This window comes from Vanacampus margaritifer, chromosome 10 (assembly GCF_051991255.1).
Source record: "Vanacampus margaritifer isolate UIUO_Vmar chromosome 10, RoL_Vmar_1.0, whole genome shotgun sequence".
NCBI classification, from domain to species: domain Eukaryota; kingdom Metazoa; phylum Chordata; class Actinopteri; order Syngnathiformes; family Syngnathidae; genus Vanacampus; species Vanacampus margaritifer.
The window spans coordinates 8,351,423-8,376,942 of NC_135441.1; the positions used below are offsets into that span (position 1 = coordinate 8,351,423).

The window sequence follows — 25,520 nt, forward strand, 5'->3', positions numbered from 1 at the left end:
TTTCTACCTAAAAAAAACCCAGCAATCCCAAAGATATTCTATGGTAATTTTCTGTCTTTCTTCTTTTGTTTTTGGATGTCTTATGGTTACTTTTTGAATGTTTTCTTTTTTGCCTTTTTTAATCTTAATTTTCTGCTTAATCTCTCCCTTTTTGGACATGTTGAGGCAATTTTTTAAAAACTTTTTTATTTACCTTCCATCTCTCTCTTTTTTCCTGACAACTTAAAAATTTTGACTGACATTTTTTAAATATTTAACTATTCATTTTTTTATTGAATAAATAATTAATGTAAAGAATATTTTATCTGAAAAATTAAACTAAATATGTTTTTAAAAAATTTAATTAAAAAAAAATAATAATAATTTTGTGTGAGAGAGATATCCACAGGGAGCCACTGGAGAGGGACTAACACATCAGCCACATGTGGTTCCAGAGTCGCAGGGGGCATAACCCTGTACTAGATGGTTTTGTTTTTATGACAGGTGTTACAGCACTATACATATGTGTACACATATAGTAAAATGGGAAATGGTACCTTTATACAGTATAACGTTTTTCCACCTTACGAGGCCCTCAAAGCGCTTTACATTCGACTACTCATTCACCTATTGATGACGCAGCATCAGTTTAGTATCTCGATCAAGGATACTTTGATGTAGTCACAATGGCATGGAATCGAGCACAGCCTCTGGATTGTGAGATGGCCACTCCACCACTGAGCCATGACACACCACCCCCATATACTGTACGTATATATATCTACATAAAGTGTACATACTGTACAGTATATGCTAGGATACTTTTTAATTGAATTAATAAAGCACTCCATGCTGTCCATGCGATACTCTACTTAAGTCTTGTGAGTATAGGCTCAATAAAGATACATTTGTGTATGCCATTTCTTTTCCCAGCCATAAAGTCTCCACATATGATAATTATTTTATAAGAAACATGGTTGTTTGCAGCCAAACAAGCACATCGTACATCCACTGCTCCACTCCGCTTAGCTCCAGTGTGACAGCTCATCATCGCTCGATCTCACACTGAGCGAGCGTCCCTTCCCTCCATATATACACAAAGTTGACGGATGGTACTGCAGCCAAACACTTCACAGATTTTTATTAAGGGATTAAATCGCATCTATTGATCTCTGTTAAGAAGTACCTGCCTGCCACGCTTTTGGTCGTCAAAAAGATGGACGAGCAGGAGTTGGAAAAATGGCATGAAAGTTGAAGGGGGAGCAGTCAAAGCAGCAATGAAAGGTCAATATGCATAGCGGTAAGAACGGGAGGCTTTGAATGAGAAAGTGAAGTGTGTCCCAGAGGGAAAGTTGAGGGGGAGGATTAAGAGTAGAGTAGAACGAGTGTTTAGGAGATTGACAGGCCAAAGAGGTCAAGACAATAGGCCGTAGAACAAGGTCAGCATTGGCTCCTGGTTTTCACTTCAAATCAATCTCTTCTCCTCTGGTTTCATATCTGATATTCATCCCAGCAGAGTCCCTCAAACAATTTACCTGGAGTGCCGCTGACATGAAAATCAATAGCTGTGAGTCGCCTTTTCTGCCAGGCAAACAAAAATGGAGGTTGCGATGTGTGAGCGTGTGTGCAAAAAGGGAGGGCGGGATGGTGGTCAATAGTGGCTGAGGAGTGGAAAGAGGACAAGGTGAGGCTGAGTGAGCAGGACAGAGAAAAGAGGGCGAGGGTGAGGTAGGATGGGGGGTCTTTTTCCTGGGAGGAGGTCATTTGTCAAATTGTTTTTCTTTTGTTGTGCTTCTTTTCTCTGTAGCGGACTGTTTGTCACATTCGCCCGAGTATCACATGCACACATGAGACACGCTCAGAATGACAATTTGTTAGTATGGGTTGTTGCTCTTTCATAGTCGGACACAATTAAAAGATGCTGCTGTTCATTATTGTGTGCTTTAGTTGCCTCAGTAATGACAGCTAATGTTGTCTTTATTCTGTTATCTTTTGGTGTAGACAAAGGATGAAAAATGCCTTCTGTCATTTCTGTCTTTAAACACCTACTCATAACATTTCTTTGTCTTCAAGCATAAATTGTGATGTGCTGTTTTCTCATTTGCATTGGTCTGTTTTGATTGGATTTCTCTTAATGCAGTGGATTGCCTGGACCCCACATGTTCCAACAATGGCATCTGTGTGAATGGCGAGTGTCACTGCAAGCCAGGCTGGGGAGGGCTCCACTGTGAGCTGCCCCGGGCTCAGTGTCCGGACCAGTGCCATGGCCATGGGGCCTTCATTCCAGACACTGGGCTGTGCAGCTGTGACCCCAACTGGATGGGACCTGACTGCTCAATGGGTAAGAACGACCAAGAGACCCTGATATTTGTCACACAGGTGTCAATTAGCAGTCATATTTAGTCAACTAATTCAGTAATTGTACAATATGTTCTTGTGGAATTTATGACTCAAAGCTAATTCATATATTTTGGTTTTATTTGTTTTATATTTATCTGAACAACACCAGAATTACCCATGTGATAGACTTTGTTTTTAATGCTATAATAACTATACAGTCTTATAAGAACCTAAAATCAAACACAAAATGACTAAAGGATAAAGTGGCATATACTGAGTGTTACCGCACTTTAATTCATCACAGTTTACAATATGAAATATTGTGTAAAGAAAATTCATACACTTAAGGCCAAAACTGGAATGCAATTAAATTATTGCTACGGGTGGGGGGACGAGCTAATGGCTACCAAAGATGTTTTCTCAGTAACGTATGTTGTGATGAATCCATAAACTTGACCTTGTCAATAACACATAGTAGAACTAGACTAAGTGCAATTTCTGCAGAATTTGCATGGGAATGCTGAAAGTTGGATGCTAATAGCTGAATACTAAGCTAAATGCTAATAGCTGAATGCTAAACTGAATGCTTATGAAGTAAATTGAAAAGAAAAAAATTATAAATTATGGGAAAATTACAAAGTATTAATTGTAGTTGAAAAATGAATGAATTAAAAGAACACTTGAACGGGAGGCGTGAATTTTTGAAGCAAGTTGAAATCTATATGGGAAAGTGTTATCTGAAAGTACCCTCTATTCGTTAATATGGAAAAGTGGAACGAATGATATCCAATGGAAAAACGCAAAAAAAAAAAAACACTCAATAGTGCCATCCAAGCATGCAGTGCTCTGCATTCATTTAGAAGGAAAATTGGAACTAATGATATCCAATGGAAAAATGCACCTTTTTTATTTTATTTTTTTATTTTTTTTTTTACCAAATGCGCCACTGAGCAGTATCAGACAACTGGTCAGTTGTATATATGTAAGTGGGCATAGAAAGTGGGACTTCGAAAAAGTTCAATGTCAGTCCCATTGAAAATGAATGGGGAAAGTTTATGTTTAACATTAAATTGTGTGAATACTGTAAGTAATGTGGAATCAGAAGATAAATACCCCGGAAGGTGTGAATTTTTTTTTTTTGCAAGTTTTAGTTGTTTTTTTAATATTTTAGCAAATTTTAACGGTGTGAATCGGAAGTATTATGTGTGAGTTGTTTCACGGCAAAAAAATATGGAGAATAAAAATCACAATAACATTATTTGGAATGCTTCCTGCAGGGGTTTTTAATATGTCTATGGAGACAACCAAGACAATATTGCTAATGCTATGGATAATAAAGATGCAGTATACCTTCATAAGAAATGGATGAAAATGTTGTTGTTTTTAAAAAATGACTTCTTATTGTGAGAGCAAAGTTGTATTTAATAAAACAACATTAAAAGAAATCAAAAGCCAAATTGAAGTAGCGTGAAAATAAATATGTCCATATTTTTATTGTTTGGCTCACAAAGGACTTAGTGAAAAATTAGCACCCTTTTAGGATTATCGATGCAGTCATTACAGGCCATAATACATGTAGAAAAACAAGTTGTCTACCACATTTACTATGCTGAAAATTACAGTATATGGTGACATCTGCCTTATAGTAAATTCACATTGCGAAGTGGAAAACAAACCATCCTGTGCATACATAGCAGGAGCATTTTTATATTCAGTGTCTTAATAAAATAAAGCCAGCAGCGATTCTCAGCAGCAGGACTTCAGCATTCATTAAAAGTGCAGCAATGCTTGACTTTAATATAAACAACAATGCTCCACTCAGCAGTATCCCTCAGCAAGTACAGTATTCAAAACATCTGTGTGCATATTGCATCCTCAGCGCACGGGAATCTCAGACACATAATCAAAGTTTTCACGTGTCATCACATGCAACTGTCGGCAGGAATTATGCACATTTCTATTTGTCGACATCATTGAAGTTGTCATAGGCACTGCAAGAAACAAAACAATAAATTTAATACCAAAAATAATAAAGTGATACACATTGTATTGGTTACTCAATTCATGATTCAAATCAGGTTGTCTACCACCTACAACAATATTGCGTTATTTACCTTCAGATAAAATTAAGCACCATCAAAATATGTAGGCATGCATTCATGGGAATCTACCATAACCAGAAATTCCTCATGCATCTACACTCCACATGTGGATGCACACTTGCCAACCAATTTTGAACCCATTCTTTTTGAATATTTTTGTATGCAGCGAGGTTATTTTAGTATAACGAAATAGCTGACTGAAACTAAAAAGAATAAAAAAATTGTTAACGAAATAAAATAAAAACAGAAATGCTTTTTAAAAAATTAAAACTAACTGAAACTACATTTTACATTTACAAAACTAACTAAAACAAACTATAATTACAGTGAAAATGTCCTTAGTTTTCGTCTTTGGTAATTAATTTAATGCATGAGCCTTTGGGATTGATTTTAAAAGTGATTTAAGTAAATTAATTTCGACATTAACCGGAATAAGGACATTTGAAAGTGTGTCGCACGGAAGTGACGTCATCTAGCAGTAGCCAATAGAAAAACCCCTTCAGATAACGTCACTCCTAGGTGGCAATTTTACGTGTTTGACTTTTAGCTCCAATGTCTCGCCTTGCATGCTTTTTCATTTAATTTACCCGAAATGCAATGCTAGGTAAGAAATATGTTACTTTTTAATTTTACTATGGTATTTGTTAAATCGTGCACACAAGTAATACACATTTTTTTTAATGAAAACTAATACTAAAACTAAACTAAAACTAAGCATTTTTTAAATAACTAAAATTAATAAAAACTAACAGAGCCGCCCTGAAAACGAATTAAAACTAATTGAATTTAAAGAGGAAGTTAACCTAAAAATAATTATTTTTGACAATATGTTCTATGCAGACCCACTAGTCTAAATATATTATTCTGTTTAATATTGCGTTAGTAAAATATGAGTCAAGCAACAAAATCCAGCCGTTTTTATCCATCTCAGGGGGAAGCCATTTTGCCACTTGCTGTCGAGAGAAAATGACATAAATGTTGCTCAGGTCTCAGGCAACAACCAATCACAGTGCAGCTTCAGAAAACAGGTGAGCTCTGATTGGTTGTTGCCTGAGCCCTGAGCAACTGTGATGTCATCTTCAGTCGACAGCAAGTGGCAAAATGGCTGCCCCCTGATATGGATAAAAACGGTTGGATTTTTCTTCATAACTCATATTCCACTAACGCAATATTAATCAGAATGTCATGTTTAGATTAGTGAGGTCACATATAACATATCATCAAGAAATGTTTAAGGTTGACTAACTACAATGAGATTTCCAAAACTAGAACAACCCTGGTATGTAGTTTTCAATGCCTGTGTGCATATATGAGAAGTCTAACCTCCTTTTGGTCTCGCAGAGGTGTGTTCCGTAGACTGCGGAACACACGGAGTGTGCATGGGCGGAGCTTGTCGCTGCGAGGACGGCTGGACGGGTGCAGGATGTGACCAGCGTGTGTGCAACCCACTTTGCATCAAACATGGAACCTGCAAGGATGGCAAGTGTCAGTGTCATCAGGGTTGGAATGGAGAGCACTGCACTATCGGTGAGAGCAATTTACTATGTGTGTGTGTGCAAGGGGGTGTCTGTTTAATGTGCTCTGAAACAGCAGCACCCAGTCAAATTAAACTGTCAACCCCTTCCAACTTTGTCTACAAATGAGGCTATAAGAAGATCGAGAATCAATCAGAACAAAAAGCGGGTGGTTCACAAAATCCGAAGCAGGATTTAGCAGAGTTCTAAGCTTTCAAACAGCAGGGTTATTTGATAAAAGGTGAAACTTTTCACCTCACCGATGTGGGAAAAAATGTGTATGGTTGGTGTGTTTGTGTGTTTCCCCCATGTCAATCAATCAATGTCTCATACTGACATCACTGTCACTCCAGATGGATGAGTGCCAGATTTTTTGGATTCACTCACAGTGCTTTTAGTCGCAATGTCTCATTTTGCTGTCACCGCCAGCGCTGTGATTGCAACCTGATACACACACACATAAGACCAACACTTTACATGCACTCACTCCTCCGACACACAGGAACGCACGGGGGAATAGCAGTTTATGATCTCCTCATTTCCCCCATCAGAAAGTAGGGCAGCTTTGACTGCGGCATCAGCCCGAGATGAAAGAATTGTCAGGCCTCAGCTTGGCGCGATGCAAAACTTCACCAGCAGCAGACACTCACAGCTTATCTCAGTTTGCCTGTTATTCATTTTCAGCTCTGCATGATGTTTCTTGCATCTATTTATTCTATTTCTTTTTCAATTCTCCCCATCTCTTACCTTTTGCACGTTTTCTCCCACTGCAGACCATGGGAGTATGGTTGACAAAGCAGGTACCGTATCTTGACTCTGGTGTTTTGTTCATTAGCCTGTGGTGGTAGAAGCTAGCTGCTACATTTGTGGGTTCTTGGCCTGGCTTGGCTCCGTAGACTCTGTGGTGCTATCTGTACGTACAGTAGATTAGGGTGCCAGCCTCAATGATAACTCCCTACATGTAGTGCACTCCCTGTTGCAGCAGTGCACTACTGCAGGAGTCTGGTGTCATTGAGCCCCGGACGTGGGGTGCCGTCGAGCCGAGCGTGGTATCAGCAGTGTCGAGGCGCTGTGCTGTCAAAGTGTGGATGTGCATGCATGTGAGAGTGTTTCCGTGTAACACACACACACAAGAATCTACTAATAAATAGCCCTGGTATTCGAGTCATGTAATACGGGAAACGATGCTGCTTCACAAAAGGAGAAAATGATGAAAGCCGTAAAGAACATTTGAAGTAATTGGAAAATATCAGAAGCTGGTGATGCAAAAATGACAGAGCTGTTGAGTGTCTGTGTGCCTTTGTATTTGGATATTTGTGGCACATTTCATGGTCATTCATGCTACAGCAGTGATTACATGTATTTTCTGAGTGCATATATAAACAACATTCTGTATTCATTCTAGACATCTTTATTAAATTCACCCTGTTCTACTTATAATAAAGTCACAGCTATCACAAAAATAAACAAATTCACTAGAGTTGTATGGTTGAGACCAGTGATTGGTGGTTATTTCGTACTTCATATTCTTATAGTGCCCTAAGTTTAGTGTTAAGTGTAAAGTTAAGTTTGGTGCCCTAGGCGTACATGCAGATTGTCCCCTTGCTGCAATAAATAAATAAATAATTAAATACATAAATAAATAAATTTAATAGCACACAATAAATACCAAATTTCATAGACAACTACAGGGAGTCCTCAAGTTAAGTTGGAGTTACGTTCCTATGCTAGTGATGTAACCCGAATTTTGACTTAAGTCAAATTTCCCCATTAAAGTCAATATTTACATTAAAATACTTTTTATAAAAACATCTAAAATACATTCAAATAAAAAATAAGATGCTGCACTTACCATTACTGCTTAAATGTGGATGGAAAAGAAGGGGGGGGGGGACTGTTTCTACCCGCCTCTCCACCTTGGTGAAGCACTTGGTGATGTCCGACTGGTAGCCAATTTTCCTCTTTTCCTCCCAGATCTCACGGTTGCACCACACACTGTCCATCACGCCCCTTGAAACTTTCGAAAATCGTTGCCTGTTCTAGAAGTGGAAATCCTTCAGTTAAGCCCTTGGTTGTGAAATGTCTTTGTTCTGGGGCTTCTGTGGATTCCTCTTCTTGCGCCAGCTGCTTCTCCAATTCAATCAAGTCCTCCGATGATAGCGCTTCTCCTTATGAATCCAGAGGTTCTGTTATGTCGTGCTCGTCCAAATCCAGTTCCAACCACCGACTGATTTCGACAACTGTATCAATCACAGAGTCGCGAGTCTCCTCAAAGCCAGGGTACTTGCTCAAAAATTGCGGGCTCTCCAAAAAAAAAAAGTTCTTCCACACACCGTTTATGTTGCTCTGCTTCACCTCCGCCCACGCATCGGCGATGTTCTTAATGCCATCACGGATGTTATACCCCTTCCAGAAGTCCTTATGGTTGAAGTTCTCTTGCGTTTCCGTCCTCTCCGACGCCTGAGCCATAGTCCTCCTCCTGTAGTATGCCTTGAAGGACGAGATGACGCCTTGAGCCATGGGCTGCAGCAGGGATGTCGTGTTTGGTGGGAGGTAAGCCACCTTGACATCAGGGTGGAAGATGGCCTTGTCAAGCAAAAGTAGGATGTCCTTGTCCGCACAGTACAGCTCCACTGCGGGGACGAACTGTTTGATGAGCCAATCCTAAAAAACAACTTGCGTCACCCACGCCTTCCTATTTGACTTCCAGGTGACTGGTAGGGCGCTCTTCCACACCCCTTTGAGCACCCTGGGGTTTTCAGGAAGATAGACGAGTAAATGTTTCAGCTTTAAGTCCCCAGTAGCGTTACCCCTGAGCAGCAAAGTGAGCCTCTCCTTCACAACTTTATGCCCCAGACAGTCTTCTCCTTGCTTCTTGCTCCAGTAGATACCTACCCTCCCGGATTATCGTGGCTAGATGACCCGGAAAAACGTCCGCAGCTGTTTCATCTGCAGACGCAGGTTCGGCCTGGACCCGCAGGTTGTGAAGAATGCCACTGGATTTGAATCTCATAAACCAGCCCTTGCTAGCGATGAATTCCTCCTCCTCAGCGTCCTTGCCTTTCTGCTCTTTCAAAGTTTGGAAAATACGCCGTGCCTCTTCCTGAATGAGCATGAGGCTTAGATTGATCCTACCTTGATTCTGATCCTCGATCCATAATGTACGTAACCTTTCCATTTCTGCAAGTATCATGGAACGTTGCTTCGTGATGACTGTATCCCTCATAACGGCACAACTCTTCACATACTGTAAAATATTAGCTTTGTCCTTAATAAAGGTCACCACGGTCATCCGATTGAAGCCCAAGTCTTTGCCGATGTTTGTTGGTCTCTTTTCTTTCTCCGATCTTTTTAAGATGTTAAGCTTCGTTTCCAATGGTAATTGCTTTTGTTTTGGCTGGGCCAGCATTGATAGAAGACATAGCTTTCTTCTTTGGTACAATAATCTGGGGAAAAAAAGATGGAAAAAAGCCAACGATACTTCCACAAGTGCACAAGCGCTAGCACTAGCTAAGGGCTAAATAGCGGTAAAGGGGAAAACACTGCGGTCTATATGGCGGATGAGGAGCCAAAATGGCCGTCGTAAAGTCGAAACGTCGTAGGTAAACTCACGGGCTCCCTGTACAAATAAAAAAATATAAATAAAAAAAAGTATGCCTTTACTATATATTTGTTTACATTAAACCAGCGCACAAGTCTTATGGTTGGTTATGTGAAACAAGGATTTATGCATTTCTATCTGGACTGGACTGACTGCTTTATTTTAAAGCCAGCAAGCTTTGCCTCGCTTTGTTGCACAGAGTAGCATGGATGTAATGGTGGAGTAAACAAGTTACAAGCAAGCTCAGAAGCTAACGCTATTTTCATATTTATTTTTATAAACAATGATGATTGACTGACATACGTGCCCTCCTTTCGCCGCTCTCTTAATGCAACACCTTTTCATTGTAAATGTATTTAGGGAAAAAATATTTAATAGTTTTTTTGTTTGTTCTGCAATTTAACACGCCCTCCACTAGATGGCGCCCTAGGCGACCGCCTAGTTTGTCTATGCCCAGGGCCTGGTATAGTGATTAAAAAAAGGGGGGGATTGATGTCTTACCGGTTCAGTCATTGTTTTTCAAAGTAAAAACAGATGTGTGCAAATGTCTTATTTTCATTAAATCACAGAAGATAATTAGTCGCTAGATTGACTGGCAACCAGTTCAGGGTGTACCCCGCCTACTGCCCAAAGCCAACTGGGATAGGCTCCATCGCCCCCGCGACCCTTGTGAGGAATAAGCGGTTAAGAGAATGGATGGATGAAGATTATTAGTCTTCTTTAATGAAGGTCTACAGAAATCAGTGTGCAATTACTGTTGATATGCTGAAATCAGAGGATTTGGACAATTTTCAATAAAATACAAATGATAACTTGATTAAATTGGTTGCCCATTTATTTGATAATCAATTACTTGTCTATTAATCAATTATTTGCACAGCTCTAGTTGAGGCATAGCCTACAGGTAGGGCCTGGCAGCTGAACCTATGCCAGGTTCAGTGCAGACTGCATGGCAGGCAGGACGCTTCCTCTTACCTTTCACGCGTAATGCAAAAGATCTTATGAAAATCCAGTCCAGGAAAGAAAAGTTAAAGGTCAGGATTAATAATTAGTGAAACAATTGAAGCAAAAGAGAGACAATTCAACTACATGGGCTTAAAAGAATATATGTTATATCTTATCAGAATGTGGGTGTGAAAGTTCAGAGTTATCTGATCTACCTTTATGCAGCAATCCTGAAATTATACTTTAGTGTCTAACCTTTAGAAAGGGTGAGGCTGAACAAAATGAATGCTAGAATTTTTTTTTCAATGTTAAACTTTCTTTTCTGCACTTTGTTCTCATTCTTTCTATCAGTCTCATCATCACTCCTTTAAAATTGATTCTTTATTCATACACTCTGACACACATGGCAAACCACACGAGCGTGGGTGTGCCGACCCATAAGCAGAGGCAATTTTGTCCTCTTTTGAGAGGATTTCAGAGAACTTCTACATTAGTGGGAAGGGTGGAGTTAATCGTTTCTGAAAATCCCACTTTATTCTAGTTAGTATGAGTGGGTATTGACTGAGGCCTGGCATTAAAGAGAGAGGATCCCCATGTTGGCCTGGCCAGGCAAGCCGATCAATGCCCGCTATGGATTGTCCTGTCTGTTTGTTTCATAAGTATCACTACTTTAAATGGCATCTGCATTTAATAGGCAATCACTGCTAACTGCCTTTGTTCTGTGAGTTCAATGCTGAGGAACAACGTTTTTCAGCCTGATAGCTTATAATCATGAACGGTCCGCTGATGCAGAAACTACTAATAATTATAGATTTTAAAAAATAAATTAATTAAAAAAAACAGTCATTAACCATTCGCTGCCCAGACCGTCCACATAATTATTTCTTGTTCAAACAAGACGGCACAATGCCTTTCTCAAAGTCCTTTGTTGACTTTTTCTCATCTGCTGATGCTTTCGACATATGATAGAATGCCAATCTAGGAGAAACGCTTGTTAATTTAGCCGCTGCCATGGGTTAGATTGCACTATTTATATTCATAATGCATGGCTTTATTGACGTAGAGATTTGTTAGAGGGCAAAAACCCTACACTGCAACTTGAGTGAAAATGTGTTCATTAATCTACAGAGCAGGACTCAATGAAAAGCGTTTCATTTTCATAATCTCTCATTCAGTTGGTTTGTCCTTCTCACCATGTGCCGTCACACTATTCAAAGCTCATATCTCGAGTGTGTATGTGTTTGCGACTGAGCGCACTGGGGTGCATGCGCATATTTTTTTTTTTATCAGTCAACCCTGTCTTTGCCTTCCTCTCTTGGGGGAGGACTGCGAGTCTTGTTTCCTTATTTATTGAGGAAATCACTGTGATAAGTTTGTTTGTGAGTCTTTTTGCTGCTGGAGAGAGCATTGTCATTGACTGTGATGCCGTCTTTCCTTCTGCCTGTAAGATTAGAATGCGGCACATACATTTTTGACCCAGAGCTTGAAAGATGCGATTTACATTTTTGTAAGTTTAATGGATGCTTTTGTGAAACACTGAAAGGCAATACTGTCTCACTTGTAAATAAAATTGATTTTTGTCGTATTTACTTTTTTCCTTAAAGGTATATTTGGCTCATTTAGCTATTTTCAACAATAAAAAGTATTATTTTTTTGTCAATAATGAATTTGATGACTTGATTATTTTTTGTGTACCATTAATACCTTCGAAATATAATTTTGCCACTTGCTGTCGACTGAAAATGACTTTTCAGGTGCTAAATGATATCTCCGGTGCTCAGAGCTCAGTTAACGGCCAATCACGGCTCATCTGTTTTCTGGGTTTGGTCATGTGATGTTAGCAAACTGAGCCATAATTGGTCGTTACTTAAGCAGCCCTGATGTACGTGAAACATAATGAAGTTATCAAATTAATTATAAACCAAATATTATCTTCTTACTGCTGAAAATGCAAGTATCCCTTTAACCTAGTGTTTTGAACCATGTTTTTTTTCCCCATTCAAATTAATCTAATCAACAAAATTAGCATATGATACTGTAAAATTTCAAGTGTCAGTGGAACGCAGAAACTGATTTGCTGGAGTCGATTCATTCATTCATTATAATACTAGTCAATTACTTCATTCAATCATTATAATACTAGACACAATGCACTGTATATACTGTAGTGGCATTTTTTTATGTTATTGCCTCTTTTATTGTCATCGCTTTGTTTCCATTATTCATGCTTTGACAACCCGTATTGAATTATGCAAAGCCCTTATTGCTTTGAATGTCTGATTTTCACTCAATCTTGTTAAATTGATGATAGCTTTGCGATGCTAGTGGCAAAACACTCTTGGCTCTAGGGCCTTAGGTTAGAGTGGTCAAAATTCATGTTTTGCAGAATGCAACCTTTTATGCATACACATGCACGCAAATACTCACATTTAATTGAATACACTTGTATTGTCCCATCTGAGAGCATTACTCCGAGGTCATCAAAATCACATTACATGCACTGATTCGCAAATGAGAGGAATGGACAAACTGATGGATGGATGCACAACAGTTACAAGTAGTAGCAAATTAAAAATGACCTGCTGAGTTCAATTGATTATTTCACATTAAGTTCTTCCACTATTCCACCATTTGGTTATTTATGAAACCCATTAGTCTTTCAAAATCATGTGAGTATATGTCTGTATGCACAAGATTGTGTGTTAGTTTTGTAATTAAAAAAGCATCATCCTGCCTCTCTTCCATCATCCCACTTCCCTGGACCTCTCTTATCTTGCCCCCTACCCTCCCCAGATGGCTGCCCTAACCTATGTAATGGGAATGGGCAGTGCACCATGGGACAGCAAAGTTGGCATTGTGAATGTCAGACTGGTTGGAGGGGGCCTGGGTGCAGTGTTGCCATGGAGACCTCTTGCGCCGACAACAAGGACAACGAAGGAGGTAAACAGCAAAGCAGGAACAAATGTGAGGATGGAGATTTCCATTTGCAAAAAAAAGATTTTTATGGAAAGTAATTAATTGCATTTCAAAAAGTTAAATTCAGATCAAATGTGAAGCCATCATTAACTCATTCACTCCTAGCCATTTTCACTGAAGCAACCTCCTTCTCTCTCCTTTTATTGGATTTTGGCTGATTTTGCTAAGCCCCCATTGTGTTCTATTCTTATAAAAAACATGGAACCTACCAAAAGAAAAAATAGTCTCTTCTTTCATTAGGAAAAAAAAGTATATTTCTATCTGTTTGCATTTTGCAGCCAATAGCATTAGAATATAGCTAAGTTTCATCATTATTCACAAATCTGTTCAAAACAGTACGGGGGGAAAACCTTGCTTTTTGCAACATAGCCCTGGTTGATCTCTTATACTTTGCTGCCACCTGCTGGCCGTTTTAGTAATAACTACCATTGCTTCTAGTGTTCTCACCAGTTCAGAGGCTGCATCCTTCTGTATGCTCTAGCATTTAAAAAAAAAACACACACACACAAAAAAAACGTATAAATATGTTTTTGGGACTATGGTCATATTTAAAATAAAACATATTTATACATTTTTGGGAGCAAATGAATTAATATTAAAATGTAATTTATTGTTAAAATACTCGCTTATGTGTCTTCATTCTGCATAGCTTTTGCTCCTCGGACTTATTGTTGCTTTCGCCTTTCTCTCAGATGGACTAACAGACTGCATGGACCCCGACTGCTGCATCCAGAGTCCTTGTCAAAACAGTCCACTGTGCCGCGGTTCCCGAGACCCTCTGCAAGTCATTCAACAAATCCCTTTGTCCCAGACCCGTGTCCACTCCTTTTATGATCGCGTCAAGATGCTTGTGTCACGGGATGGCACCCATGTCATTCCTGGAGAAAACCCATTCAACTCTAGGTAAAGTATAAACACTGAGCTGGATGTATTTTTAACCTTCCATCTTCCATCCTCTGTGATGACCAAGAGTTGAAAGACTTACTCTATAACCGCACACTGATAATACTGGATGTTGGCGGCTATTTCAGTTGCCCTTTGTTGTTGTATGTCATCAGCTGGGGAGCCTTACCTTTCATGAAGAACTGGGTGGCTAAAAATTTAGAAAAAAATCTACACTCAAAACCTGCATTTCGCTTTGCTTTAGTACATCAGTGTCACAAATCCATCCACAATTATCTGGACCCTGGTCACAGTGGCAACAGGCCGGAAAAGATAAAACAGTTCAGTAACAACACATTCTCCTGCGGGATCCAAAGGAATTCCCGAGCCAGTTAAACTGTGTAATCTCTTCAGATGGGTCTCTTACCTTGGGATTCTAATCAGATACCAGTGTCCCTTCAAATGTTTCCTCTCGGTGCAAAGTGGCTGCGGTTCAACTTGTAATTCCTTTTAGATGTCGAAATCCAAAGAACAGGACAAAGCAACTTGGTCATCTCACTAACAGCCAAATATCCAAATATAGCAGATCATTACAAGGTAATCGTGATCCTTTCCAGGAAGATGATTGTCTTGGATTTGTCTACGTTTTAATTAATTCCCCAATGAACAAAGAAAGGTGATAGACAAAATCAGCGGTCAATTAAACGTAAGCATCCGTTAACCGTCAATAATCGGGACATCATCAATTCGTCAATATTTCAAGCCGGACCAGGTCATTCGTTATTCCTCAACAAAATGGACATCTGTCAATGTTTCTGTCATTCGTCAGCAAAATGCTAAGCTGTTCAATAACCTGCCTGACTAAGAATGGTGCACCAAATTACCCTTAGCTGTCTAACACCGTACCAACTGAGCTCTAAACTAAAAATCTCACAAAAGCTCTCGAGATGAAATGTGACGTCAGAGGGAACACAGATGACTATGAATAAACAGCTGTAACGAAGTCCAACCAACCACACCACACCAGTGTGGTTGCTACTGTGCTGCAGTGCAGATTGTCAAATTAGTAAGAGTTACAATGGAAATGAGTATTGGGTATTTGGCCAGACAGGATCAAATTGTGCTACTAAGGATACCTTTAGAAGGCCAAAGTCATCCTGGGGATTCCAAACCATGCACTCTCCAGCTCCATGTGATTTTTGTCCATGAGTATTGCATCAGAAATGTTGACAAGGAACAAATTACCTTGGTGAATACACCAAGGAGAAGCGTGTTTGCTGGTCTACTGGGAGTACAGTCATGCAGTAGCTCCCGCTGTGGCTATAGGGAAAAGTTGACTGGAAGCAACACCACCAGTACCCTCACACTCCCATGAGTATTTGTATAGAATGCCACTAGTCTTTATAAGGTTTTACAATGATGTAGTGTGCTTCCAGGATAACCCTGACTTCAAGATGAATGCTCATAAATTTATATTTTCCAAGAGACAAAAGCAGAATAGGTCAGGAGCCCCTCTCTCTCTCTCTCTCTCTCTCTCTCTCTCTCTCTCTCTCTCTCTCTCTCTCTCTCTCTCTCTCTCTCTCTCTCGCTCTCTCGCTCTCGCTCTCGCTCTCGCTCTCGCTCTCGCTCTCTCTCATGGTGTGTTTATGAGATTGACAGGAAGTACTCTCGATTGCGGGGGCTGCTGATTGTGGCTAATTAATAAGTGGTCGAAAACCAGTGACATAGATGAAAGGGCAATTTAAATAATTGAAAGATGGAGCAATTAATCAACCCGGATGATAAATGGTTTGGCTCTATATTAACCAGCACTCCCTCAATTTTATCTCCTTTGTCTTTCTGCAGTTTGGCATCTCTTATCCGGGGTCAGGTGTTGACGACAGATGGAACGCCTCTGGTGGGGGTGAACGTGTCTTTTGTCAACTACCCCCACTACGGATACACGCTGACGCGACAGGATGGAATGTATGTACACTAGACATCCTTGTTGAACATTAGAAACTACCTCATTAGATTAGATACAATTAGATAAGATTCGATTAAATTAGATGTGATTACATTCTCAAGATTGTAATTTGCAAAATGCAAATGCAGAACGCAATCTCATAATAAAATGCCGGTTGATTTAACATGGCAAGTAACATGTGCAGGGAGTCGACAAAAGGACAGAATACAGTATTATAATTTCACGTAAAAATGCGAACACCTAATTTGAGAACCAATTGCAATCTGGTGGATCAATTTCAATATGAAAGTAAATTCTTATTTGAAATTGTTTTAAATTGGGACTGAAGCAATCAACATCGCTATAATTGTTCCCATAAAACATTTCATCCTGAGCTGTGCTTATTCCAAAAGGATGCTACTTCCTTAATTTGCATCTGTTGACATTTGTATGATTTTTTTTAACTAACCCTGGGCAGTTCTTTTCACTTCCTTTTTCAGAAATTACACTTTCCAGCATGCTTTCAGGGTCACATGGGTTGTCCGGTTGCACAAGTTGAATTGGATTTAAGTCAGGCTGCGGGCCACTGAATCTAATTAAGATTCATTGGTTCTTCAAACTGACCTCCACTCATAAATTAAGCAAATTTTCTTTTCTTAGGTCTGTTCGATATTGTTCTCCCTCTCCGCAGTTTCATCAGTGCTTTCTTTGCAGCATTTTTCAGTTTGATGAAACTGATGCCGAACATCAAACTTATGTTAACATAACAGGGGACGTTGTTCTTTCAGGGGCAGTTTCACGAGCTTCAGTAAATGTGTCATAAATTAATGATATTCTTTTGCAGTTGTTAGGGCCTGAGAGGAGTCACCTGTTCACAACACTTCCAGAAACACACCTCCTGCTGTTTATCATAACAATAAGAATGTCTGCTTTCGAGCTCCACATTTATAATGAACTCACTGCAAAAGGAAGCGCTCACAAAATGTTCAAGATAAAAATATGTCATTCTTTGATATTGTCTTCACTTGTTGTAGAATTTCAAGTTTTTGTTGTTGTTGCTAGAGATAGACAGATTTTTTTTAAAGGCCGATACCGATGTCAATTATTAGTAGTCAAGTTGGCTGATAACCGACATTTGAAGCCAATATTCATTTTCATTCAAAACAAAAAAAAGAAGGGGGGGGGGGGCTATTGGTCTAAAAAAATAAATAATACAAATGCCAGTCTTGACTTTGTTGTAATGTTTTAAAACATTAATGTTTGTTTTTTTTATTTTGTTTTTTATCTTAGACAATATACTTCTTTTTAAATTAAAAAAAAATGTTCAGGGAGCTCACAAGGTTATCAGTACATCTTTGGAAATTAAAGTTACATGGAAATTTAAAGAAGTACCATAGCTCTGTTTTTTCAAAAAAAATCCTGAAATCCTTAACATTTCACATTTCTTTGTTTTAATGTCGAACAAAAACAAAAGGTTCAGAAGGTTCCCAGAGTCAGCAGCATCTCTTATAAACTAACTGCTTAAAATGGTTTTAGCCCAACCTTTTATTGGCCGTCAGATTTTGAAAAAAGGGCCGATTATCGGTCTATCCCTAGTTGTTGTTGAATGATTCCTAAGCAGCAGTGCAATTATTGTGTCAGAAGAAGAGAAGCACTGTCATGTATGAGTCCGTGTGACATTTCATCCTCTGCAGCACTCCCCATCTGTCCCTCATTCCCGTCCTCTCCTTGCAAACCTCTCCAGGTTTGACCTGATAGCTAACGGTGGTGCATCACTGACTCTGCGATTCGAACGCGCCCCCTTCCTGAGCCAGGAGCGCACCGTGTGGCTGCCCTGGAGCCAGTTTTATGCTATGGACACTGTGGTGCTTAAGACAGAAGAGAACACAATCCCTGGCTGTGACCTGAGTGGCTTCATCAGGCCTGATCCTCTTGTGATTGCATCCCCTCTCTCCTCCTTCTTCAGCTCCAAGCCAGGGGAGAAACCCATCATACCGGAGACACAGGTGCAGTACCACTGACCCCTGGCAGCCGGCTAATCCTCCTTCTGGTTCCCTCACTCTTTTCCCGCTCCCGTCTTTTATGGCTCTCTTTCTACTTTCGCTTCAATAGATTCCCTCTTCCCCTCGTTTCCTCCTTCTCTATTTCCTTATATTTTCCCTGCTTCTGTCCTTCAGCCGTCAGTGGAACCGTGACCTTCATTATTCCCACCTCTCGCTAATCCCTCACCTAATCCCTTTCTCTTGTCATCTCTTCTCTCTGTCTTCCAGGTGCTGCATGAGCAGATCGAGGTTCCTGGCACCAGTTTAAAGCTGTGCTACCTAAGTTCTAGGACGCAGGGTTACCGCTCCCTGCTCAAAGTGACCATGACCACCGCCGTGGTGTCCATGGGACTGCTTAAAGTTCATCTGATGGTCGCAGTGGAGGGCCATCTCTTTCAGAAGTGGTTCCATGCCTCGCCTAATTTAGCCTACACTTACATCTGGGATAAGACTGACGCGTACGGCCAGAGAGTCTACGGGCTTTCCGAGGCTGTTGGTGAGTATATGAGACGAAATGGATTTTAGTTGCAAAGGGGCAAAGGCTTTTTTTTTCCCTCTCTTCTGTGAAGATTAGAAACTTTGGCAGCAATAGAGTACGGTCGGGGTATGACAGGGTGAGAGAGTTCTAATTAGGGAGCCTGAAAGAGATTACACCAGAAAGTCAACCTCAATCCACTATATGCAGTATAGCCACAGTTAAGTGGGAGTTTTTTCATGTCTATTTTTCATTGAGACTGCATTTGGCTCAAGCACTCAGCCGGAACTTTAGAGAAGGGTTATTAGCCATCAGAGTGAGTTAGCAGTTAACTACTGGAGCAGCATGCAGAGACCTCGGTGATATTACATTCTTCTGTCACAATCACTTGTCAGCCCAAGAAAGCACAGATACCGTCATCGTTGACTAGAATCATTAAAGTGCTTCGTTTGGGGAAATCCTTTCACTTCATAATGCCTAATTTTCCATGAATGTCAAATCCCATCAAGTATGTTTGTGGTTGAGTAGATTTTGCCATGAGTAGATATGAGCACATAGATATGTTATTGCTAGAAAGGGGTGCCACCCCTGATATAATTTTAGGCCCCACCATTTCAAAGTCGCAAATTAAAAAAAATAATAATAATTCTTGGTTCCCTGTCAATCATGGGCCCTGGTTCACTTTTCTCCTATTTACAGCACCTCTGCTCTTAGCAGTGAAAAGGTTACAGGTGTTGGAAATGGGAGTTAGCGTGTGAACACGCCTTTGCTTTTAACAGTTATTATACTTATTATTCCCTAACTCAGCCCAAACTACTAATATTTTGTCTATCCTTTTCTGAGCCAGATACTTTATTAGTGAACCTGTGCAGAAAGTTTGTTTTTACACAGTTAGTGCGGCCTGTAATTTAAAAGGTCCTTCAGGTAATCAGCCCAATTAACACAATTTCTGATTGATTTCGCAGCATTTGAGAGTGTTAGTTAGGTGTTAATGCAGAGTTGGGCACAGGTGCTAACTAGCGTTGTATTGTAGATTAATAGCATAATAAAATGGGGCGGGGAGGTTGAGTTTTTGCACTTTTTTTTTTGTGATTTTTTTTTTCTAACCTACTGTCTTGTTCCTCTTTCTTTTTTTTAACTTTTAAATATGCAGTGTCTGTGGGCTACGAGTACGAGTCATGTGCCAGCCTCATTCTGTGGGAGAAAAGGACTGCCATCCTGCAAGGTTACGAATTGGATCCCACCAATCTCGGTGGCTGGTCACTGGACAAGCACCATATACTCAACACAAGAAGCAGTAAGTATGCAAGCATACTGAGGGGAGAGTTTGTCGTCAGATTCATTTTATAGAAGTTTTAGATTTAAACCAAATTGGTGCCTTAGTTTAAAACGTACTCTGCTTGGGGAAAAAAACTTATATATATATATATGTATGTAAAATCCACTTAAAATCTTTCTTATCTGTGTATAGGCATACTTCACAAGGGAAGTGGAGAAAACATCTTTGTGACAGAGCAGCCTCCAGTTATCAGCAGCGTTATGGGCAACGGTCGCAGACGAAGCATCTCCTGCCCCAGTTGTAACGGCCTGGCGGATGGCAACAAGCTCCTCGCACCAGTTGCCTTGGCGATGGGCAACGACGGCAGCCTCTACGTAGGGGACCTCAACTTTGTACGCAGGGTTTTCCCATCTATGAACACCACCGGCATCCTAGAATTAAGGTAAAAACAAAAATGTAGGAGGGTTATGATTTATTTAAAATGTTTCCTTGGTATGTTTTTTAACCACTGACCTTATTGATTAATATTTGTTTTCATCTGCCTTTCTTTCTTGAAGGAACAAAGATTTTAGACACAGGTAAGACAATTTTAACTTTTAACTTTTAAATTTTATCTCTGTAATAATAATGAGTGAAAATATACAAAATTAAAGCTATTCCCCATAATGATCTTTTTTTTTTTCCTGTCCCCACAGTAACAATCCAACCAATAAGTACTTCCTGGCAGTTGATCCATTATCTGGAACATTGTTCATCTCAGACACTAACTCCCGACGGATATACCGAGTTCGCTCATTAACAGGCGGCCGCCTGCTGTCTGACAATGCTGAGGTTGTGGCTGGGACCGGAGAGCAGTGCCTGCCCTTTGATGAGCGCTGTGGCGATGGCGGCAAAGCCACTGAAGCTACACTTATGAGCCCAAAAGGTGAGCGGCTCAGCAGAAGTGCAATGAGCCCATGTAGAGCAGACCAACTGTATATTTAGTCATGATTACAGAGCTGCCATTACATTCATTTATTCTGATTGATCTCATTCTTCGGATTTGTATGTAATCAGATGATGAATGAGGATAACTGGGGGTAATGGTTTTCATTATTTTCACTTTAGCAAAGGCGCTTATTCATGCAAACTATTGTGTCGATCATTTCGGTGCACAATACATGCAGATTATTGCAATTTTTTGTTACCTCCGATAATGGCTAGTCCATTAGTTTTTGATTTAGCAGTTTTTTATGATGGATCGGTATTTTTCATAAAATGTAAATTTTGAAAAATACCTGATATCCCAGTTCCATTTAACATTGAGATGATATCAGATCAAGATAAAATGTAGAATCGGATTTTACCATGAAAAAGTAAACTCTTCTTCATAGTCATTTAGCCATTGATTTCAATAGGAAACATATGTCAACCTCAAGCATTTCTTGACAATAATATGTTATATGTGACCTCACTAGTCTAAACATGACATTCTGATTATGAAATATGGTTATATGAAGCAAAATCCAACCGTTTTTATCAATTTTCCCGCTTGCTGTCGACTGGAGATGACATCAATGTTGCTCAGGTCTCAGGTAACAACCAATCACAGTAAAGCTTCAGAAAACAGGTGAGCTGTGATTGGTTGTCATCTTCAGTCGACAGCAAGTGGCAAAATGGCCGCCCCCTGAGATGGATAAAAACGTCTGGATTTTGCTGCTTAAAACTCATATTCCACTAATGCAATATTAACCAGAATACCATATTTATAACTAGTGGGGCTGCATAGAACATATTATTGTAAAAACAAAATTGGAGGGTTGACTTCCCCTTCAATTAAGCCCTGGGGAATGTCTCTGCTCTCTTGATGCTCTCTTGGTGCTCTTGTTTTTTAATATACTGAGTCTGTATATATACAAATGTGCCCTTAACCAAGCCAGGCGACGACAGAAGCAGGCCATAAATCAGGTTAATGAAAAACGTAATACTGTCATGGAATAATTTCAGTGGATTATTGGATCTATGAAAAGTGACACCAAACTGTCAAGGGTGTCACACCGTCACAGTTCCATACAGTGACACTATTGTGTGTAGTGTATACTTTAATGGGTTCACGAGTGTGTCTGTGTGTGTTGCAGCTGATTGGAGAGCTAAAAACAGAGAATGAGTCACTCGAACCTGTCGCCACAGCTTGTACACACTCTCTCTACAGCTTACAGTATTTGTTCTATTTCTTTCACTATCTCTGTTTCTCATTTGCTGTGTGACCTTTGCTGTGCCCCCGAATGTTCTTACATATCAGTGTGCCTAGGAGATATTTTGGAGCATGCTTGCTTAGAACAAACGCACCTGTCTGAATGCTTGCTGCCTGTTCGACTAGTAAGGCTGACACAGCACCGCTTGGAAATGAAGAAAAAAATGGAACAATTGGAGAGAAAAAAGTACATGCTGTGAATCGGGGTGAAAAATGTGTATTGGGAAAACAGTCAGTGCCTTAAAAAAGCCACTCGTAGTCTAGAATTTTCCTTTGGGAACAGCGAGAGCTCACTTCCTCAGTTGATGACTCATCCCAAAACTAACACTTATCAAAAAGTTCAGCACTCGCTCCATCACCGAATCACTTTGGTCCTTCTTATCCGATGAGAAATTGTGAGAATCAGCAGTCCGGGCTGCTATCCGTTTTCTGCAGGTAGAAAGACTGAGCTTTAATTGACTTAAGATGTCTCCGACCGTGGTGAATTATGAGTTAGGAGTCATCATTCACAGCGCCCGTCTGGCATTTGCAGGTATCGCCGTGGATAAAAATGGGCTTATGTACTTTGTGGACGCCACTATGATCCGGAAGGTGGACCAAAACGGCATCATCTCCACTTTACTGGGAGCCAACGATTTGACTGCCGTGCGACCACTGAGCTGTGACACCAGCATGGACGTGAGCCAGGTGAGAGAGTCACTCAGAAGTGTGTGTGTTGGGGGGGGCTGAGGTGATGGCATGATGGATGATGATCTAACAGCTTTGTGAGTGCTGAGCTATGACAATTGTGTGGACGGCAGCCAGCCAGAGGGTGAGGGACGTTCTGATTTAGGGACCTTTAAAGAGTCCACGGATAAATGAGTAGATCAAAAGAGAGTGAGGACTGCACTTAGTTTAAAAAATGAAGAGGAGACCTTGGCATCTTTTCAAATTGTCACCATTAGCATATACTGCACTGTAGATTATCTGACATTAAACTTCTGTTTTTGCATGCTAGGTACGCCTGGAGTGGCCCACAGACTTAGCCGTGAACCCTATGGACAACTCTCTCTATGTACTGGAGAACAATGTTATTCTGCGTATTACTGAGAACCATCAGGTTGGTGCCAAAACCTATGTGTTTACTCCACAAAAGGGCTTTGATGAGACGTGTGTTTTCTTTAAATTTGCTATTTATTTTGCAATCATTGTTAAACCGGTTAGCTCAATAAATATTCTACTGCATTGGAACCTATAAGACCGCAACTCTCTGTTGTGAATATAAATAGTATCATTTGTCTATAAAATTGTAAGTACACTTGTTCAGAGGAGCTAATACTCCTTGCACGCTCTTTGACAAAGAGGGTGTTACTGCCACCTACTATAGTGGATGCGCAATTACATTTTATTTTACTACAGCAAAAATAAAAATATGTTCTCTGAGGTCACATACTCACCCTGACATTTGTATTTGAGAAGGACTGCTATAAGTTCAAACATAATACCGTCTTACTATTTATTCAGCTTCCCAAAGGAAATACCGGAAATAATATGTTTTAGGGTTAACCTATCATATAACCAGTAATAACTGACCTTTATAAACTGTATGGGGAATTTGTAAGATTAAGGGCCCTATTTTTGTGCCCAGAACAAGTACATCCAATCCACCAAAATCACGTTAATATCACCTGCGCCACAAGATAGACCTGCTTTGTGTGAGTCTACTTTTTGTCACCAAATTGCAAGATGCATCAAGGGCAGTCTAAACGCCCTGTGTTGTCACCAAGTTAACCACCATGGCTATACTGTAGAATAAATTAATAAAACACTCAATTTTAACTGACAGGAATATTAAAATTAGAAATAGCAAAAGCAGAATGCAAAGATAATTCACTTGGCAAATATTGCTATTGTCCTGTCAACCCAAATTTTAAAAGCAGTTATCTGTAATATGTACATTCTACTTTAATTTTGTAAAAATATCAGGTACATTGCAGTGCATTTTCTTCTTCTCTCATTCTTTCAAAACCCTTTGTTCAGTATGGTCCTTGTTTTTTAATGCAAAAAATATATATAATGAAAAAGCAAACAAGCCCAAAGAAAAAGCTAATCATATGGCAAGTGTGACCTCTACTGAAGTGCATGAAGATGCATGATTGAATTTAGAATTACTGTATATGACCACGGCGCCTATAGGAGCACTCTACAAATAAATTTGATGTATTTCTGGAGTTAAAGCATCAGGTTGTAAACATGTTTTCATTGTTGTTCTTACAGGTGAGCATCATAGCAGGCCGGCCCATGCATTGCCAGGTACCCGGGATTGACTACAGCCTGAGCAAACTGGCAATCCACGCTGCTCTTGAGAGCGCCACCGCCATTGCCCTGTCCCACACTGGCATTCTCTACATCGCGGAGACCGACGAGAAAAAGATTAACAGAGTTCGACAAGTACGTAACAGCTGTTTTACATGTTCTTTATATTCTTAAAGGTGGCATTTAACTATATAACGCCAAACGTAGCATATTAAATACAAGACATTTTGAGCCCTCTATTTTGTGAGTATAATATTTTTTCCCAATTAAAACCCTGAGGTATATGATCTGACACATGTATTGCACGGATAATCCATAAGAGGGCAGTATCACCCATCTGATGGCTTTTGTAGTGACCTTGCTAGATCGCCCCAATTGAGAAAAGAGAGACACCTATACTTATGAAGTCATTCACTCCCAGCCATTTTCACTGAAGCAACCCCCTTTGCTCCCAGCTGTTTTACTGGATTTTGACTGATTTTGCAAGGCCCGCAGGTTATTGTGTTCTATTGTTATAAAAACATGAAACCTACCAAAAGAAAGATTAGAGTCTCTTTCATCAGGAAAAAAAAAGTATATTTGTATCTGTTTCCGTTTTGCAGCAATTATCATTCGAATATAGCTAAGTTTCTTCATTATTCATAAACCTGTTGAAACACTGGGGAAAAGAGCTTGTTGTATCATGGCCCTGGTTGATCTCTTATACTCTGCTGCCACCAAGCGACCTCTTCGTGTAAGAGGCTACATCAAAACCTTCTGTATGCTCTAGCATTAAAAAAAAAAAAACTTTAAAAAACTCATAAATACGTTTGTGGGACCATGGCAATTTAAAATAATAATAATATTTTTTAATAATTTTTGTACCTTTTGGGAAATACTAATATGTCTGATATGCCTGTTTACTATTATATT

General features: G+C 39.8%; 1 protein-coding gene across 10 annotated transcripts in view; it reads left to right on the plus strand.

Annotated features, from left to right (window-relative positions):
- The window catches only part of tenm2a (teneurin transmembrane protein 2a), a 266,084-nt gene that overhangs the window by 226,899 nt on the left and 13,665 nt on the right, over positions 1–25,520 (plus strand). For 8 of the 10 annotated variants that reach the window (XM_077577334.1, XM_077577335.1, XM_077577337.1 and 5 more), the window contains 15 exons: positions 2,120–2,320; positions 5,763–5,948; positions 6,709–6,735; positions 13,275–13,421; positions 14,150–14,360; positions 16,185–16,304; positions 18,029–18,290; positions 18,555–18,822; positions 19,955–20,098; positions 20,273–20,522; positions 20,638–20,658; positions 20,776–21,005; positions 22,846–23,000; positions 23,311–23,412; positions 24,570–24,743. In XM_077577334.1, coding sequence (XP_077433460.1) covers positions 2,120–2,320; positions 5,763–5,948; positions 6,709–6,735; positions 13,275–13,421; positions 14,150–14,360; positions 16,185–16,304; positions 18,029–18,290; positions 18,555–18,822; positions 19,955–20,098; positions 20,273–20,522; positions 20,638–20,658; positions 20,776–21,005; positions 22,846–23,000; positions 23,311–23,412; positions 24,570–24,743 — 2,498 coding nt within the window. The remainder of the gene's footprint in view (positions 1–2,119; positions 2,321–5,762; positions 5,949–6,708; positions 6,736–13,274; positions 13,422–14,149; positions 14,361–16,184; positions 16,305–18,028; positions 18,291–18,554; positions 18,823–19,954; positions 20,099–20,272; positions 20,523–20,637; positions 20,659–20,775; positions 21,006–22,845; positions 23,001–23,310; positions 23,413–24,569; positions 24,744–25,520) is intronic. The other 2 variants (XM_077577336.1, XM_077577341.1) reach the window with 1 other exon arrangement.